At 54.7% G+C, this 16,651-nt stretch overlaps 1 protein-coding gene across 5 annotated transcripts in view; it reads left to right on the forward strand.

Moving 5' to 3' along the window:
• CMIP (c-Maf inducing protein) overlaps nt 1–16,651 on the forward strand; it is a 224,486-nt gene that overhangs the window by 173,407 nt on the left and 34,428 nt on the right. For 4 of the 5 annotated variants that reach the window (XM_032326250.1, XM_032326254.1, XM_032326253.1 and 1 more), the window contains 3 exons: nt 3,676–3,717; nt 8,779–8,841; nt 11,381–11,461. In XM_032326250.1, coding sequence (XP_032182141.1) covers nt 3,676–3,717; nt 8,779–8,841; nt 11,381–11,461 — 186 coding nt within the window. The remainder of the gene's footprint in view (nt 1–3,675; nt 3,718–8,778; nt 8,842–11,380; nt 11,462–16,651) is intronic. The other variant, XM_032326251.1, reaches the window with a different exon arrangement.

The raw sequence follows: 16,651 nt of genomic DNA on the forward strand, positions 1-16,651 counted from the left end.
ACCGTGGTGTTGATGACTCCTGATTTAAACTCCGCATGGCCAGCAGAGTGATGCTTCTGTCCCCCTCCCCTGGGACGGGCCCCTGCTCTCCTGGCACGCCCAGGTCCTTGGGTAGCTAGCTGCTAGATGCCCCCTCAGAATCTGCACCAGCTCCTTGCCTCCTAAAACCAGCCCTTCCTCCGGGGACCCAGGCTGATTGCTGCCGCTCAGTTCTAGAAACTGCCCAGGCCTTCCATGTCTGCTGCATAGAGGGTCCCTTGCCCTAGAGGCAAGTGGGGCAAGAAGTAGAAGGTGAGTGGTAAAGACAGCTGCGGGGAGCAGAGGCCATGCCCTCAGGTGTGAGACAGCTTCATTTCACAGCAGAGCAAAGACTCAGGCTTTGAAATGAATCACAGTCGAGGTCTGGAATTTGAGACCAGGCCAGATGCTGTATACCCAATATTCTATCCTGGCTTCCCAGCCCAAGGCCAGGCTAGAGGCTCACCATCATTGATACCTGCTGTGTGCCAGCAGGTATCATGGGCTGTGCACACAACGTCTCGGGTAGTACACCTGCCTTAGAGAGCTGGGCCTGCTGTCTGCCTTATGCAGACGAGGAAACTGAGGCCCTGAGACACTGAGCAACATGCTGAGCAGGCGGTGGGGCTGGAAATTTCACCTTAGGGCTCCCTCGCTCTCACTGCAGGGCCAGCCGTCCACCCCTTCTGCCCACCAGTCCCCACCCCACCGCCACACCATCATTAGATCAGGCTCACTGTCAGGACGACGGGGAAGGTGACAGGTGGACACAGTTGCCAACCACTGGCAGCATTTATTTCCATCTTACATGTTTCATAGACCATGTGCCCCCGGGCCTTTGCATCACTTCTCAGGCCAAAGTTTTAAAAATCATTGGATCCCCAAGCACTAGTGTGGAAAGATAAAAGCATTTAAAGGAAAAAGAAAAAAGGAAGCGGCTTGCATCTGCTGTGTGCCTACTGTGTGTCAGGCAATGAGTCAGCATCACTCACGGTGACACGCAAGCGCTGCTATTTGCAAAGGGACAGAGCTGGGACTGCAGCCCAGGCAGCAACCCCTCGAGGAGGGCTTAGCGCCTCTCTGAGTGACGCACATGCTCTGTGACCACTGCTTTGGCATTTAGAGCTGATCTCCAGGTACCCTGCGAGGTGAGTCCGAAAGTGTACAGACGGGTAGACAGAGGCTTGGAGCAGCTGTCACTTGCCCAGGGGTCTGTTGCATCAGTGGTGGGCTGGGATCCACACCCAGGTCTGCCTTTTAGGAAAGCTCATGTTGTTTTTGCACAGATGTGGCATAAATTGGTAGAGACTTTCTAGCCCGGGGTTGGGGGGGGTGCCCAGCTGTGTGGGACTTGGTGGTTGAGAACAGGTGTTGTAGAAGCACAAGGGCCTGGTTCTTCAGGCACTAACTGGCCTTGGACAGTTTACTAGGTCTCTCGGCACTGTTCTCATCTGCGAGGTGCAGTGAAGACGAGCACCCCTTTCCCAGTGCTCTCATACAGACAAAGCGCCTGGCCCTGTGCCTGATACACAGGGAGCACTTGATAAATTATCACATTCTTGTTGTCATGGGAGATGGCTGTGATCTTGACCTTAAGCACTCTCAGCTGCAGGGTCTAGGGTGATGGGTGGAAAAACAAACAAATCCCTCTCCTTGCCCTTTCCTGTTGAGGCTGTAGGGGCTAGATGATTTGTCTGTTCTTTTTACTCAGGTTGTTCCTGGGGTCCCCTTCAAGGAGGCTCCAGGGGTCCCCAAACCATCTGGAAAGTGGGCAGGATCCGGAGGAAGGGGTAAGGGATGGGGAGGAGGGACTCTTGGTTCTGAGGAAGGACTGTCCGTCCGCTGGCCAAGCACAGCTGCCTCCCTGGCCTCCCGGGCCTTTGTGGAGTGGCCACTCAGTTTCGGGTTCCCATGTCCTCTGTGATGCCCTGGCTGTTAGTGAGCTCTACCCACCAGGGCGGAAAATGGCCTTGGTGGAGAGAAGTGTCCCTGCAGAATGGCGCAGGCTGCCGCCCGCCATGGGGACAGAGGACTCGGCATCTGTGCTTGCCGCAGGCTCTTCGTGGGAAGGGCACAGGTGCGGCGAGGACCCGGAGGGCCCTGCAGAGCTGCCCGCCGCCGCCTGAGAAATAGAAGCGCCCCTTGCTTGGGCCGAGCACCGGGGTCAGTGGTTGGAGATGCAGGTTTTGGCATCAGGACGGAGGGGGTCAAACCCCCACTCCACCCTCTCTTCCCTGTGCGCCGGGCACGCAGCTGGACCTCGTGAGGCTCAGGTAGCTCACCTGGCGATGGGAAGGTAGGAGAAGCGCTGTGGGGAGGAAGCGGGTGCTCCCGGCCTGAGGCATAGCGAGCTTGTCGTCGCTCATAAGGCAAGACCAAAGCTTCCATCAGGAAAATCACTGACGTTTAATAATCAGCCACAAACGGGCTCCTTAAGCACTACCAACGTCCAGAAAAAGAAAAAGCCTTGGGAATCTAAGAAACATCCTTCCCCCTTCCACATGCTCCTGGATTCAAGCGCTGAGGGCCAGGCTGTCTCCATGGGAACCTGGGGACAGGAGGAGCACAGACACTGGCCCGGGTTCTGTGGCCGTCCTCCCCGCTCGGGCGGCCAGACAGAGCCGTGTTCACAGCCCCCTGGCCCCGCTCCTGCTTCGGTGAGTTGTAAACTCGTTAGATATCCTGATGCTCCTGAAGCCCCATGGCAGGTGGCAAACAGGGTCGGGCTCTTCCTGGAACCCAGGAACTGACCAGCTGGCCAGGTGACTGTGCAGTGAGGCGGCACATGACGAGGGGACAGACGTGACTGTGTCAGGAGATCTGAGTGGAGACCAGGGAGAGGCCGTGCCCACCGAGACACCCAGACAAAGCAGAGCACAGCACGAAACTAGCAGAGAAGACGATAGTGACCGTTTCTGGGTTTTCCCATGACTTCTCGTTTCTCATGTGTTCTTGCCTTTCCTCAGCCGTGTCTTCACGGAGAGTGGTAATAGGTACCCACTGGGTGAGGAAATTCCAGATTGAGGAGGAAAAAAAGCCCGAAAAATGAAACAAATTTAATCCATTCAACTTACTATTATTTCTGCAAGCTAATTGCTAGAATTTGAATTTAGCTAAAACATGTTTGGCTCACAGAACACCATTCTTCCGTGGGAACCCAGTTGGAGAATCACTGAAATACTCTATGTGCTGTGCCTGAAAGACAGCCTGGCACGCAGTCAAGATTCTAAAGTCTGTATCTTTCCGTGTTTTCCGTGAACCCTGTGACCGGCAGGGAGCATGGGGTTAAGCCCCATCTGAATGGAGGAGCCCCATTTATGGAAGGAAAAACTGAGTCTCACCAATGAGGAGGGACTGGTCCAAGGTCACATAACTCCCAAGGGGTGAAACTGGGACTCGAATCCCAGTGTCGTCGTCACACCCCACCCCGCCCACCGACCCCCCCAAAGTCATACTATTCTTCCTTCCTGGCCTAGCCTTGGAGGGTTTTCTGATCTGCTTGATTAGGAAAAGGCAACACCTGCACTCTGAGAAGCTGGGAGCGTTTTAAACTGTTTGGACCTTTGAGATGCAAACATCCGTTTGATTAATATTGTGGTTTTGTGTTTTGTTTTGTTTTGTCTTGTCTTCCTCGGTACTCTCCACTCAATCCCTTAGAACACAAACTTGACTACCCAGGAGCATGAGAACATCATTGTGGTAAGTCTCTTGAGATTCCTCGCCCTCTGTCCCTCTCCCGGTGCCACGGTCCCTACCCCGGTCTGAGTGACTTCTCGAAGCGCCGGTGCGCCCACCAGCATGGCGACCGAGCTCGGTCTTGTCTGTCCCGTCGAGCCGGACCGTCTGCCTTCTGCCTTTGCGCATTTCAGGGCCCCAGTTGACGGGGGAGGGGGAGAGAAAATGATCTGTCTTTGAGGTTTGTAGCGAATGTGTCTTCATTGCATCCTCCTTCCTGAGTGCTGTGGGGGGAGTTGAAGGCAGGGGATGGCAGAGAGCATAGGATTTATTTATTCGGAGGCAAAACCCTATTAGCCGAGAGGTAAGCATTCTCTTTCTCGCCCCAGGACATGCCTCCTGATTAATCCACGTATAGAACCTGGATTTAATTCTCTCTGATACACAAAGTGAGGTCCTATTTTCTGGGACTTGACTATGGTGAAAGCATCTTGGGAGTCAGATAGCTTCCTGGGGTATTTAAGCTCTGAAATGTGAAAGACAGGCCCTGCTCCCACGGAGTTTATCTTCTGTTGTAGGAAGATAAATGATATCACTGTAAAAACAGAGGCATGTGGTGTGGAGAGGAGAGTGATCAGCTTGCCTGGGAAAGAAGGCATGGTGCTTCCCGGAGGCAGTGATGTCTGAACTGGGTTTTGAAGGATCAATAGGGGTTTGCCAGATGGCAAAACAGAGTAAAGGCATTCCAGAGAGAGGAAACAAAATAGGCACAGAGAAAACAACGTGGGGTATCTTGGAAGCTTCAGCATCGCTAGAGTATAAAGTTCAAGGATGTGGGAAGTAGGGAGGCAGAGCTGGAGATGGAAGTGAGAAGCAAAGCCTTATGTGCCCAGAAAGGACATTCACCTGCCCCAGAGGTCCTATGGCTACAGCCTTTGAAACAAGGGCAAGAGGCCAGGATCTGTTCCCCTCTGAGCTGAATGAAGGTTTCTTGGGCCCATGCACTTGGCCCTGGCAAGCCCAGCCTGGAGGATCACCCTTCTCACCCCAGCTGGGTCTGGTGGGTACAAAAGGAGGTGTTGTCATGGGGAGCAAAGGCAGCAGCTTCCATGGAGCCCCACTTCCAGTGTCTGGCACGTACTAGATGCTCCCTGGGAATTTGCTAAAAACACGGAAGGCTTTCTCCCCCTTGCTGCACCCTGACCACGCCGTGCCCTCTGTCGCCAGAACAGGGGGATTGTCAACCTGCGTGCCCCCACTCCCCGCCACCACCTTTCCCTGGTACACTATTAGTTAATAAATTCATGTAACAAGCGCTTGTTGACTTGAGGACAGGTATGTGCCAAACACTAGTCTCTTGCACAGACCTAGGGCTGCTACTGGGAGGTTCACTGTGTGCTAGAAGAACGGGGCAGGTCGGCAGCTAATCAGGAAAGAACACGGGCAGGGCTTGAGACTTGTTTGGAGTGTTAGGGGAGCACAGAGGGCAGATACCCAGCATCCTCTGCCAGTGAGGGTTCTGGGAGGAGGGCTTCCAGGTGGAGGTGAGCAAACTGGATCTTAAAGGAGGGGTAGGAGTGCTCTAGGGCAAGGCAGTCCAGGGAGAAGGCCCAGCCCGGGAAAGGCAGAGCCGTGGGACTGGCTGGTGGAGAAGCAGTCGGGGACATGGGTGCCAGGAAGGAGTTAGCGTCTTCCTCTCCCTTTTGGCGCTACCTGTGCCCCCCCCCCCCCCCCCCCCCGTGCTCTTCAGCTCTGGAAGAAGGGTAAGGGCTTTGGACCGGGGATGAGCCTGGGAAAGGAATTTTGGTCTGAGCAATCCAGGCTGCTTTCTTCCAGCGAATACTGTGGAGCTGACCCCTTCACTGGGGTGGGCTGAGCTTGCGCACTCAGCAGACATGCCTGAGAACAGAGAATTTGAGGTCTCAGAATCTGAGGTCTGCCTCTCAGCCCTGCTCTGTACAACCTCCTCCCCGTCGGTGCTCTGGGCTACCAGTGCCCTTGTCATCACTGGGAAGCCTCCTCTCTGCCCAGAGATGACATGATCCTTTTGACTTCCAGCAATTAGTCTTCTCCCAGCGGGGCGTCGTATGTTTTTAACGTGCTTATTTTTTCAGAAATACTTTCAAAAGTAACTTCAGTTGGTTGGATTTGGTCCGTCTGGGGTCGGGCATCTGTCTGTGCCATAGGTGGTTGTTGGCTGGTAACAGCCAGCACGTCCCTGGCCCCCAGTGCTCAGACCGCAGCTGCCGTCCGTATGCTGGGGAAGAGGGTGGCCTTCACCCTGAAGTTCAATGTGAGCTCACGTTTGGAGCCGGTGCAGACCAGGGCCCACCCCACACGAGCTGGGACCTTGGGCAACTGATGGGAGAGCTTTAGTTTTATGGTATTGAAAATACATTTAAGATGTTCTTTAAAAATGCTTTTGCAAGTATTCTATGAAAATAATTTCATTAGAATAAAGAAAGAAAGGAAAGGATTTCACCCCATCCCAGTGTCCTCTTCAGAGAAAGGCCCTGGCGGTTTTCGGGTGGTGACAACCCCACGTGGGTGCGGTTGTGTTTCTATTTTCTGTTTTCAGCATTAATGATGCGAGCCTAGATGGGCTGTTTTATGTTGACTTTTTCATGTACTGCGTCTTGTGGGGATAATTTCAAGTCTCTCCGTGCCTCTCTGCCCCTCGGTTTCCAGCCTCACTACCTGGGCATTTGGGGATGAATCATTCCTTCTGGAGGGCCTGTCCTGGCCATTGTAGAACGTTGAGCACCATCTCTGCCTCAGCCCACTGGGTGCCAGTAGCCCTTCCCCATCGTGATGATCAAAAATATGTCTCCAGGGGAGGGTGGAAAAAAAATATATATGTCTCCAGACATGCCAGCAGTCCCTGGAAGCAAGGTCAACCCTGGCTGGGGACCGCTGGCCTACCACATACTTTCTACTGGCTCTAGAATATTTTCATCTAACCAGCTGGCCATTCAGCTAACTTCTGGTTAGCTGTTAGTTAACTTTTTAGTCATTTTCAGCTAACTTGGCATATGAAGACCCAGTCTCCTCATCTATGAAATGTGTGTGACAATGGTGCCTTTCTTACAGGGCTCCCGGGAGGGCTCAGTGAGCCAGCGCTTTAGATATGCTCCACGGGGGACTGGGCTTATAGAAAGAGCCCACAGAAATATAAGCTCCTTTTATTAGTCATACCTTTAAAATGATCATAACTGTCCGACCAGCGCAGGCCTTGTAACCTCCCTGACCCTCTGTCTCTTCTACTGTACAAATGGGAGTAACTGAGTTGTCCTGAGGCCCCAGTGAGCTAATCCTGTGGAAGCACAGAGCCCCCGCCCGACGCCCACTCTGGGCACTTCAGTCCTTCCCACTCCTTAATTCTGTGACTCATTCTCGAGGACGAGGGGCCCGGCACGAGTGGGGGGCTCAGCCCTGCACGTGGCCCCTCCTCGGAGCTGGGTGTGGGAGGTGCTCTGTCTGCTTCACCTGGCACAGTGGCTGCTGGCTTCGTGGGACCCCTGAGCACTGGAAATGTGGTTTGTGTAGTGGAGGAACCACATTTTTTATATTATCTCACTTATTTCTTATCTGTTAAAATCGGAAGGGTTGCCTGCGCCAGCGGCTACCATGCTGGGTGCTGCCACCCTGGACAGGTAAGACCCTGGACTGTTGGGCACCCGGCTTGGAGGGGCTCCAGACCGCAGCCTCAGTGTCACTGGCTTCCTCCTCCACAGAAGCGCATTCGCATAAGTGACGTCGTGTCTTCTTGGGCCCCGGTGAGGCTTCCTTTCCCTGATGGTCCCAAGCCCAGCGGAAGGCCTTGCTGAGAGATCCCTAGCCATATCCAAAGGCATCGCTGCAGGGAACAAACAGGTCACGGAGACCCTCTGAAATTGAGCAGCAGGCTCTGAGCCCTGGGAGTCAGTGATGGGGAGAGCGTGTCCTCACAGAGCCCTCCTGGGAGTCGGGCCGAATCACTACCCCTTACCGCTGTGCCCAGTACTGCCCAAGAGAGTCCCTACCCCCCGTGATGGTGGCAGTGGGCTTATCTTGAGGCTGAGACTCCAGAGCTTCTACAGTTCTCTCTTTTCAAATCCTCCCAAAGACACTCTAGTTCTCCCCATTTTATAAGCTAGAAGACTAATGTCCAGAGAGGTTGAGTTGCTCACACAAGGTAACACAGCCCAGTGGTCTTGGTGCAGGGTCCTGGGTCTCCTCTTGGTTAATCTTGTGCACAGTGTGGCAAACAGGAAAGTGAGCGGACTTCGCATAGGTACTAACCATCCAGTAACTAACATTCACGGAGAGCTGGCCCTATTTCAAACTTCATACCAGAGGTCCTCGGTTGGGTGCAGTTTCGTCCCCTGTGAGGCACTGGGCAGTGTCTGGACACATTTCAGTTGTTTACATATTTTATTTGAATTTGAAGTTTAGCAAAATCATTCAAAGTATGAAAGGGGAAGAAAAATAAGAATCAGACATCATGCGGATCCTTGTACGGGAATGACGGGGAGCCGTAAGAACTGTACGGTGAGCCTCAGAAGGCTCGGAGACACATGAACTCGAGGCACCGGCTTTAACGTTAAATAAGCGCGTCAGGGGGCTTCTCGGTCATCACACCCGGCTGAGGCTTGCTGCTGGCATCCACTGGGTTGAGAACAAGGTCACTGCTAAACATCCCGCATGGGACAGGAGCAACGGGCCCCAGATGGTAACAGGGCAAGGCCGGGCACCCTCCCTCCCGCTCCTCCGCAGTCTCTGCTCCGCTTTCCGGGTGGGAACTCGGGTGTTACGAGAGAGGAAATAACTCGTTCTGACAGTTAGGCTGTCGTGAGTGCCAGGGCTAGAACTCGCACCTGGGACTCTGCCCCCAGGACCTGGGCTTAGAACCCAGATCCTTTCCTTCCCTGTTGCTCCGAGGGGGACGTGGCTGGATGGCAGCAGGTTGTGGAGTCCCTGAGGTCGCACACACTCACATCGGTGTGCGTTTTCCTGGAGGTTAGCGTGGAGCTTGTACCAGCCACGAGCCCCCAGCTAGGACTCCTTTCTGGAGGTTCCAGCTCACCTTTGCTCGTTGTCTTTCAGGCGATTGCTCCTTTGCTGGAAAACAACCATCCACCACCAGATCTCTGTGAATTCTTCTGCAAGGTATGACCTGATCGAAATGGGGCTGTGTTTGCACGAGGCAGTCCGCCTCCGTGTGGGCATGCTGGGGGTTGGCTTTGCATAATTTGCCGAAAACCCAGGCTTCCCTGACCTGGGTGAGGGCCCCGGACCGAGGCAGAAGGCAGGTCAGGCAGCCTGCTCTTAGACACACAGCTCTCTCTCTGCCAGGCAGGTGATAAGTGAGGCCCAGGATCCAAACCAGTGGGTCAGGGAGGAACGTCCAGCTTTTCCTTGGAATATCTTTGTAGCTGTCTTGGGAGAAATTTGTAGCAGATTTTCTGGGTTCCTGACGTCAGAGCTGGGTTATTATTAGCCAAGGCTCGTCTGAGCACCGGCTGGCCCACAGTGGGGCACAGCCGTGGGGCTTTTCCTGCATAGGGAAAGCAGGCCAGGGATGCCAGGTTAGCTGGGAGGAGCCGCAGAGCAGGCCGTCCGCTCCGGGGGACCCAGAGCCAGGCTTGCAGTGGGGTTTACACGGACCGTGCCCAGGGCACACTGGGGACCAGCCCTCCCTCGCTCTGAAAACACACTTCAGCAGCCTGGGGGCTGAGCCAGCATGCAGTCCTGTTTTGTTCTTTGCTGTGTGGTTTTTTTTCTTTTTTTCTTTTTTTTTTTCCCCCTTTTTTTATGTAATGATTTGATGTCCTTGGAGAGATGCAGGGCCTAGGTCTGCTGCTACCCCAGCACTCTCTTCCCTCACCCCTGCGGACTCACTCCGACTCGTGCTCCTTTCCTCGCCGGCTCCTTCCACAGCCACGCGCTGTCCCTGGTGGGCGGTGTGGACTCCATCCACCAGCGAGACGAGCATGTGGCCTGGCGAAGCAGGCCCCTGGAGAGCCCTGTGGCTTCTGGAGGAAAGGGGACTGTGATGCCCTTAGTGCCTCTGCCCCCCACTCAGAGAGATGCTCTCCCTGTGTCTGTCAGGGGTGGGAGCTCTGAGACTACGGACACAGGGTCGTGTTAGCCCCTTTGGCGCAGTCTCTCCATCAGGACACCATTTCTGGCAACTCACAGAGCAGAGGGCGGGCCCGGCCTGCCAGCGCAGAGCGCACGGGTGCCTTCTCGGTGCGCGCGTCTGGGCACACGGCAGTGTGTGCCTTCCGGGCCAAGCAGGCGAGCCCCTGGGCGTCGAGCTGGGCCTGCAGGCGTATGTGCGTGTGAAAGCGTCCGGCTTCCATGCTCAGTGGAGGCCTCCTCCTCCCTGGGGCCTTGGTGGGACTATAGACAACTGAAAAATGGGCCTTCTTGGCCCCTGGCACCAGGGGCCGTCATTCCCCACACGGAATGGGGTCATAGGTCCCCACATACGCTTGGGGTCCTCCTCCCTTACCTGTCCCGGCAGGTCATCTCCTCTTTCAGTATTTTGTCCGATTTAATCTTCATCTGCTCCTTGTCGTCCTCTCAAGCTGTATGGTTTCTCCCAGATTTCATGGTTCTCAAACTCTTGTTCTAAAACAGTGGACCTTGTTCAAAGTCAGTCATACCGGGGGGTTCCTGGTAGCACGGTTTGAAAACTCATGATGTAGAAGAAATCATTCTTTTTGGCATTTCCTTATAGAAATAGAAGGCTGCCCCGTCCTTTGGAGGGAGGGGTCCGAGCCTAGGGGGTCCGTGAGCCTTCAGGCTGTTTCCCCTCTGGGAGGGTCCGAGTCCCAGCTTCCGTGCCTTACCCACAGGCGGCCTGTCCAGAGAGGAGAGCTTGAGGGGAACGAAGCCACCCGCTCTGGGTCCACCCTGGGCCAGCTCACTCCACACGCCTGGCAGCCTTGCCTGCCGGTTCTCCAAACCAGGACACTCAGATCGAGGAAAGTTCATTGATCTTAGATTTCCCAGGAAAGCCCTGATTTCTACTCTCCCAAGTCTAGGGTCCTCACGCAGGGGTTAGAAACTCAGCGCCTTCAAGCCCCGGCAGGTTCTAAATGTGTTGGCCTGGTGGGGCCTTATCTGTTCCACCCGAAGGCCTTGGAAAACACAACCTGCTGATGAAGTGAAGTATGGTGAGGTGCGTCTGACGGCCTGTAGGCTGCTGTCAGCCTATCAAAGCAACGGCTGGAAAGCCACAGGACTTCCGAGATTCTGGTGTCCGGACACGGAACTCCTGGCATTCCTGCACTGTTTTCCAGAGACTTCTCTGTTAGACCACATGCTCTGCATCTCAGTGCTGCAAGGTGTTGGGACCCGTCCCGGTGGGCACCTGCCTGTATCCGCTGATAAACTCTCACTTTATTCATTTTTTTTTACAGATTTGACTTAATCTTTAGAGACTGAATTAGAGAGAGAGGAAGTACTGGAAGAGAGGCGAGGGGAGACAGAGTCCCCGCTGAGCAGGGAGCCTGATGTGGGACTCGGTCCCAGGGTCCTGGGACCATGACTGAGCCGAGGGCAGGTGTTTCACCAACGGAGCCCCCAGGCGTCCCCACAGTCTCAGAGCCACGGGCGAGGCCCGGGCTTCCAGGGGCCCGTTCAGCTCTGGCTGAAACCTGCCAGGCTCGGTGCTGACCGTGCCCTTCTGTCTCCCCAGCACTGCAGAGAGCGGCCTCGGTCCATGGTGGTCATCGAAGTGTTCACTCCCGTGGTCCAGAGAATCCTCAAGCATAACATGGTGAGTTCCCCTGACGCCCAGGCTGCAAAGCCGGCCTCTCCCTTCTCCCCAGACTTTCGCCATTCCCCAAAACGTGGAGGACGGGGTTGGTTGGCCTGGCCTGACAGCCAGGAGCGGGGCTGGGATTCTGTTGAAGCTGGGGTGTTCGTGCAGCCTGTCTTCCTCGGCTCTATTCTCTTCTCTTAAGGCAATGGGAAGAATCTTTTTCACAGTAAAAATAACAAAAATAGTGTGGCCGGGGGAGAAGAGAGAAGTTTCCCGTGTGTAGAGTCACAAGCGTCTGCAGACACTCTGCCCAGGAGGAGGGGGTGGGGCGCCTCACGGCTTCAGTGGGGGCCGTCCGTACGGTGTCCTTCCAGAGGCACAGGGCAGAGGGGGCAGAGAGTGACCATATGATGGAGAAACCTGACAGTGACAGCCACAGCTAGCGGGTCACGGTTTCACGGTCACCAGCCATGGTGACAAGTCACGTGAGGGCAGGCACCCTGATACGGCATCAGAAGGGCACCGTACCTATGGGCACTTCTTCTCTCAAACCCATGGGCCCCGTCTAATCCTGAGAGAAACATCAGATCAGTCCCCAGTCAGGAGCACTTTGTAAAAAACGTGACCAGCACTGCTCAAATTGTCCAGGCTTTTGAGAACAAGAAAAGCCTAGAAACTGTCACAGCCCAGAGGAGCCGAAGGCGGCAGGATGACTACATGTAGCAGGGTGTCCCGGATGGGGTCCTGGAATAGCAAAAAGTCGTCAGGGGAGACAGAGGCAATCTGAGTATGGACTTGGCGGCCTGCAAGGCCCCTTTGTATTCCCATCAGTTCAGTGAGAGCAGCAAATACTGCTTTCTCCGTGTTACACGTGGGGAAACTGAGGCTTATCAGAGCACACTCACTGGCCCCAGGGGCCACAGCTGGGAATGAGAGTGACTAACATCTACTCTCAGCTACTTATCGAGCACCTTCTTAGAGCCTGACACAGTGTGACACGCAAGTGTGTCCCATGTCATTTAAGTCTCATGAAAGTCCAGGACCACCTTTCCCAGATGAGGTGGTCGGGACCCAGAAAGCCTCCGTAGGCCACTCAGGGAACCGGTGAGCAGCCCCGAGTGCTCATGAGGGGGGCCAAGGAGCAGCTGTTGAAAGCGAGGGCTGGTGTTCCAGTGCTCTCTCCCGAGCCAGCCCCCAGCCTGGACTCGAGTCACCTGGTGATGGGGATGTCAGCGATGCCAGCGATGTCATTGCAGCGCACGTTGGGGCACTGAATCCGAGGTGGGGTAGCTGTGACTACTGCCCCCTGCCCTGTCAGGATTCAGCAGTGGAAACAGCTGTCTCCACGCCAACCCCCAATCCCCGTCTGGTTGGAAGCGTGTGGCGCGTGTGCTGCTCCACCCCATCCCACACTCGTGGCAGACATCATCAGTCGATTGCAGCACTCCTCCGGCAGAGCCCGGAGATAGCCTCAGAGTCCATCTCAGCCCAGGATTCCCGGCGGCCGCTGGTAACTGACAGTGCAGGCACCATGCGGATCCTCTCTGCCGTTCCCTCCGCAGAGCGGTCTCACCCCGTAGCTGAATTGCTGCTTATTTCCGACATTCCCACTTGATTTGAGATAAATGCGTTTCTGATTTCCTGAATGCAGGGGAGAAGACTACTCCATCCAGTTCTTTCCTGGGACTAACAAAGACGTTCCCCGCAGTAGTGGTGGAGAGTGTGAATTTGTGCCCTAATTTGGGCTTTTATAGTTTCCGGGGCATTCTCTGGTTTCAGGCTTCTGAGAGAAGACTTGCAATTGTTAACTTTAAAGTCACAGTGGAGGGGGTAGGAGGTGAAGCTTGTACCCTCTCAGAGTGCGGAACAGAGATTTTAGAGTTCGTTTTGCAAAGGACCTTCCTGTCACAGCTTATCGATGACAGAGCCCCAGCCCCAGGTGTTCTGTCCTGGCCCAGGCCTCCTCGGGCACGGAAGAACATTTTCCCGTAGTCTGTGGTCATCAGGAGGCTGTCTAAGAACGCTTCTTTGGGGGGACATCTGACTTCCGAAGGGAAAAAAGTTAAAATTCAGGCCAGCCTCCCACAGCTAACCAAACAACATCTCTCTTATATTTGGTTAGTTTTATGGGCCTACAGTGTTGACCATGTAATAATTTTCTGGATAAAATTCAGAACAGCAACCGGGCAAATCCACAGTTTATAGCATCTGTTGTGGCCTGGCAGGGATCAGGGCGCTCCAGGCAGGAATCCTCGCTTGACGTTTGAAGAACTCCCCAAGTGATCCTGGCGTCTGGGGATGCCGTAAGCTTCACAGCTGCTCTTTGCCCTTGGCGTCTAATTACCTGCCACGAGCTCTGTCAGAAGAGGGCTGTGGATGGGCAGATGCATGTGAGGCAGTGACAGTGGCTTCCCCTACGCCCAGGAAGCCAGATATACTGTTTCGAGCTGGAGCTTTCGGCAGGTGTGGGGGGTCCACTCACTGGTTAGTGGGTGTGCCCAGCCTGCCACGAGCCTCACGACTGTCCTCATGGCACGAGCAGCGGCCTCTGTTGACCGCGCGTGCAGCGTTTCTCACCAAGGACGCACTGGAACATTTGGGAGCTGGAGGAAATCGTAGACTGCAGAGGTGTTCTAAAATGTCAGAGCTTCCCCTGTCCTCAGGGTTCCTCTTTTGCAAATATATTGTGTGTCCCATTTCCTAGATGAGTACATTGGATCTTAGAGAACAGTCTCAGTGTTACTCATTGGACTGAAATAAAAACTAGATACAAATGGAAGCAGTCCTCTAGAATGTTCTGCTGGAGATTTTAAGCAATTTGTTAAACTGTATTGTCAAGAATGACCACGGTTCCTGTGCCCACGGGCCACTCAGCAGAGTGTTCTTGTAGCAAGGGAGGCAAGAAGATGTGGCTGCGGTCCCTAGCGGACCACTGGGTGATCTGACCACCCTACTTTCCAAGAGGAGCGTTTTTAGCTTTTCCAAAGGTAAAATGTTCCTCACCCTTATGGGAAGGCCATCAGACCCATTTATGATGTTCATTTCCAAGAAAATGACCTTGACTCTCCAGAAATCTGTCAGCAAAGATAAGGACAGTTATCTTTAGCAGAGTTGAGTCGAAGCAGTTTTCATGGACTCCTAAACCCTTAGACGTGGAAGGGGGCCGGAGAGATCCGTGGTTATAGCCCTCACTCCACAACAGAGCCTGTGAGGCCCCGAGAGGGCCACATGGTCTTCCTGTCACCGTTTTCCAGGGCACCAGGTGACTTGAGATGTCTTCCTCAGTTTGGAAGCACAGTCAAGTTTCAGTTTTCTCTTCACACAGAGGCCTTATCTAGCCCAGGGCTCTGTGTGTGTTCATGTGACCATGTGTGAGTGTGTGTGTGTGTACACACGTATGTGACTTCCTTCTGGGCTTCCCCTGTGGCTTCTGCTGCTGTCCTCATGGCCCAGCATCATCCCAGTGGGGAGAATGGAAGCAGACGAGGCCCCTCAGTGTCTTGAGGACTCTAATTCAGCCTCTTCACTCCAGGTGAAGAAGCACCAAGCAGCTCTAGAAACTCGCTTCTCGGAGCTGGCAGGAGGGCGTGGGAGGGACGTGTTCTCCTCAGAACTTTCTCGAGGGCCCTCAGAATCAGTTAGATCCGGGAAGACAGTCTCTGCTGTTTTATTTTAAGTTAGAATGCCGATGCGGTTGCTTTTTACTGAATGGGCTCCACTTAGTGGGGGCAAGAAGAACGCAGATGACTTTGGAGATGTGACTCTTCCCTCTGACGTCTTGCGGGCCACCCTCCTCACCACGCTGACGCGCCCCTCCTGACTGTTAAAAACCCGCCCACAGAACATGAACAGAACTGCCGACCCGGCAGCCCTTGCCCCCACCCGTGAATGTGGGGAAGGACGCAGGGTCCTGTCCTGGCCATCGTTTCTCCTCTCCTGACAAGTCCCTGAGCCAATGGCCACCAAGGAGATGTGCCTCTCCACTCAGCTGTGCTCTGCCTCCTGCCCCGGTCCTGTGCCCGGTTGGGGAAGCTAAGAAAACAGAAGTGTCCAGGAATGCCACTCACTAGAGCAGGCGGGAGTCCCTCTGTCCTTGCTCAGCGCCCCTTAAGTAGGCGTCAGCTGAGGTGACATGTGGGGGCTCAGGCTGAGCCGGTGGATGGAGACGTCCTTGGCCCTGGGGGCTGGGGCCTTTCCCTAATGTTGAGCAGATTCGCCCTCCCTCCCTCCTGCCTGTGCCCCTTTCACACGGACCCCCGGACACACACCAGCCACACACTCTCCAGGGCACACACCGCCCTCCCCAGGCCATAAGCTCACACACGCATACATGATGTGTCTCTCACACACCCCTCCTCCCGCACCCCACGTCTCTCACACATACCCTCCCACACCCTCCCACGCCCCACGTCTCACACACACACCTCCTCCCACATGCCAGATCTCTTACACACACACACCCTCCCACACTGTGTCTCTCACACATAACCTCCCACACCCCGTACCTCTCACAAACACCTCCTCCCACACCCCATCTCACACACACACAACCTCCCACACCCCACATCTCTCTCTCACATACACACATTCCCTCCCACGCCCCATGTCTCTCTCTCTCACACACAAGCACACACACACCTCCTCCCACACTCCACGTCTCTACACATAACCTCCCACACCCCATACCTCTCACAAACACCTCCCACACCCCACATCTCACACACACACAACCTCCCACACCCCATATCTCTCACATATACACATCTCCCCCCACACCCCACGTCTCTCTCCTTACACACAAGCACACATACACCTCCTCCCACGCCCCACGTCTCTCACACACACTTCCTCCCACGTGCTAGATCTCTTACACACACACACCTCGTTCCACACCCTATGTCTCTCACACATAACCTCCCACACCCCATACCTCTCACAAACACCTCCTCCCACGCCCCATCTCACACACACACAACCTCCCACACCCCACATCTCTCTCTCACATACACATATCTTCTCCCACACCCCATCTCCCTCTCTCTCTCTCTCACAAACACACAGACACCTCCCATCTCACATAACTTCCCATACCCCATACCTCTCACACACCTCCTTCCACACCTCACATCTCACACACACACACTACCTCCCACACCCCACTTCTCTCACACATGCACATCTCCTCCCACAGCCAACGTCTCTCAT

Source organism: Mustela erminea, chromosome 19, assembly GCF_009829155.1.
Source record: "Mustela erminea isolate mMusErm1 chromosome 19, mMusErm1.Pri, whole genome shotgun sequence".
Taxonomy (NCBI): Eukaryota; Metazoa; Chordata; class Mammalia; order Carnivora; family Mustelidae; genus Mustela; species Mustela erminea.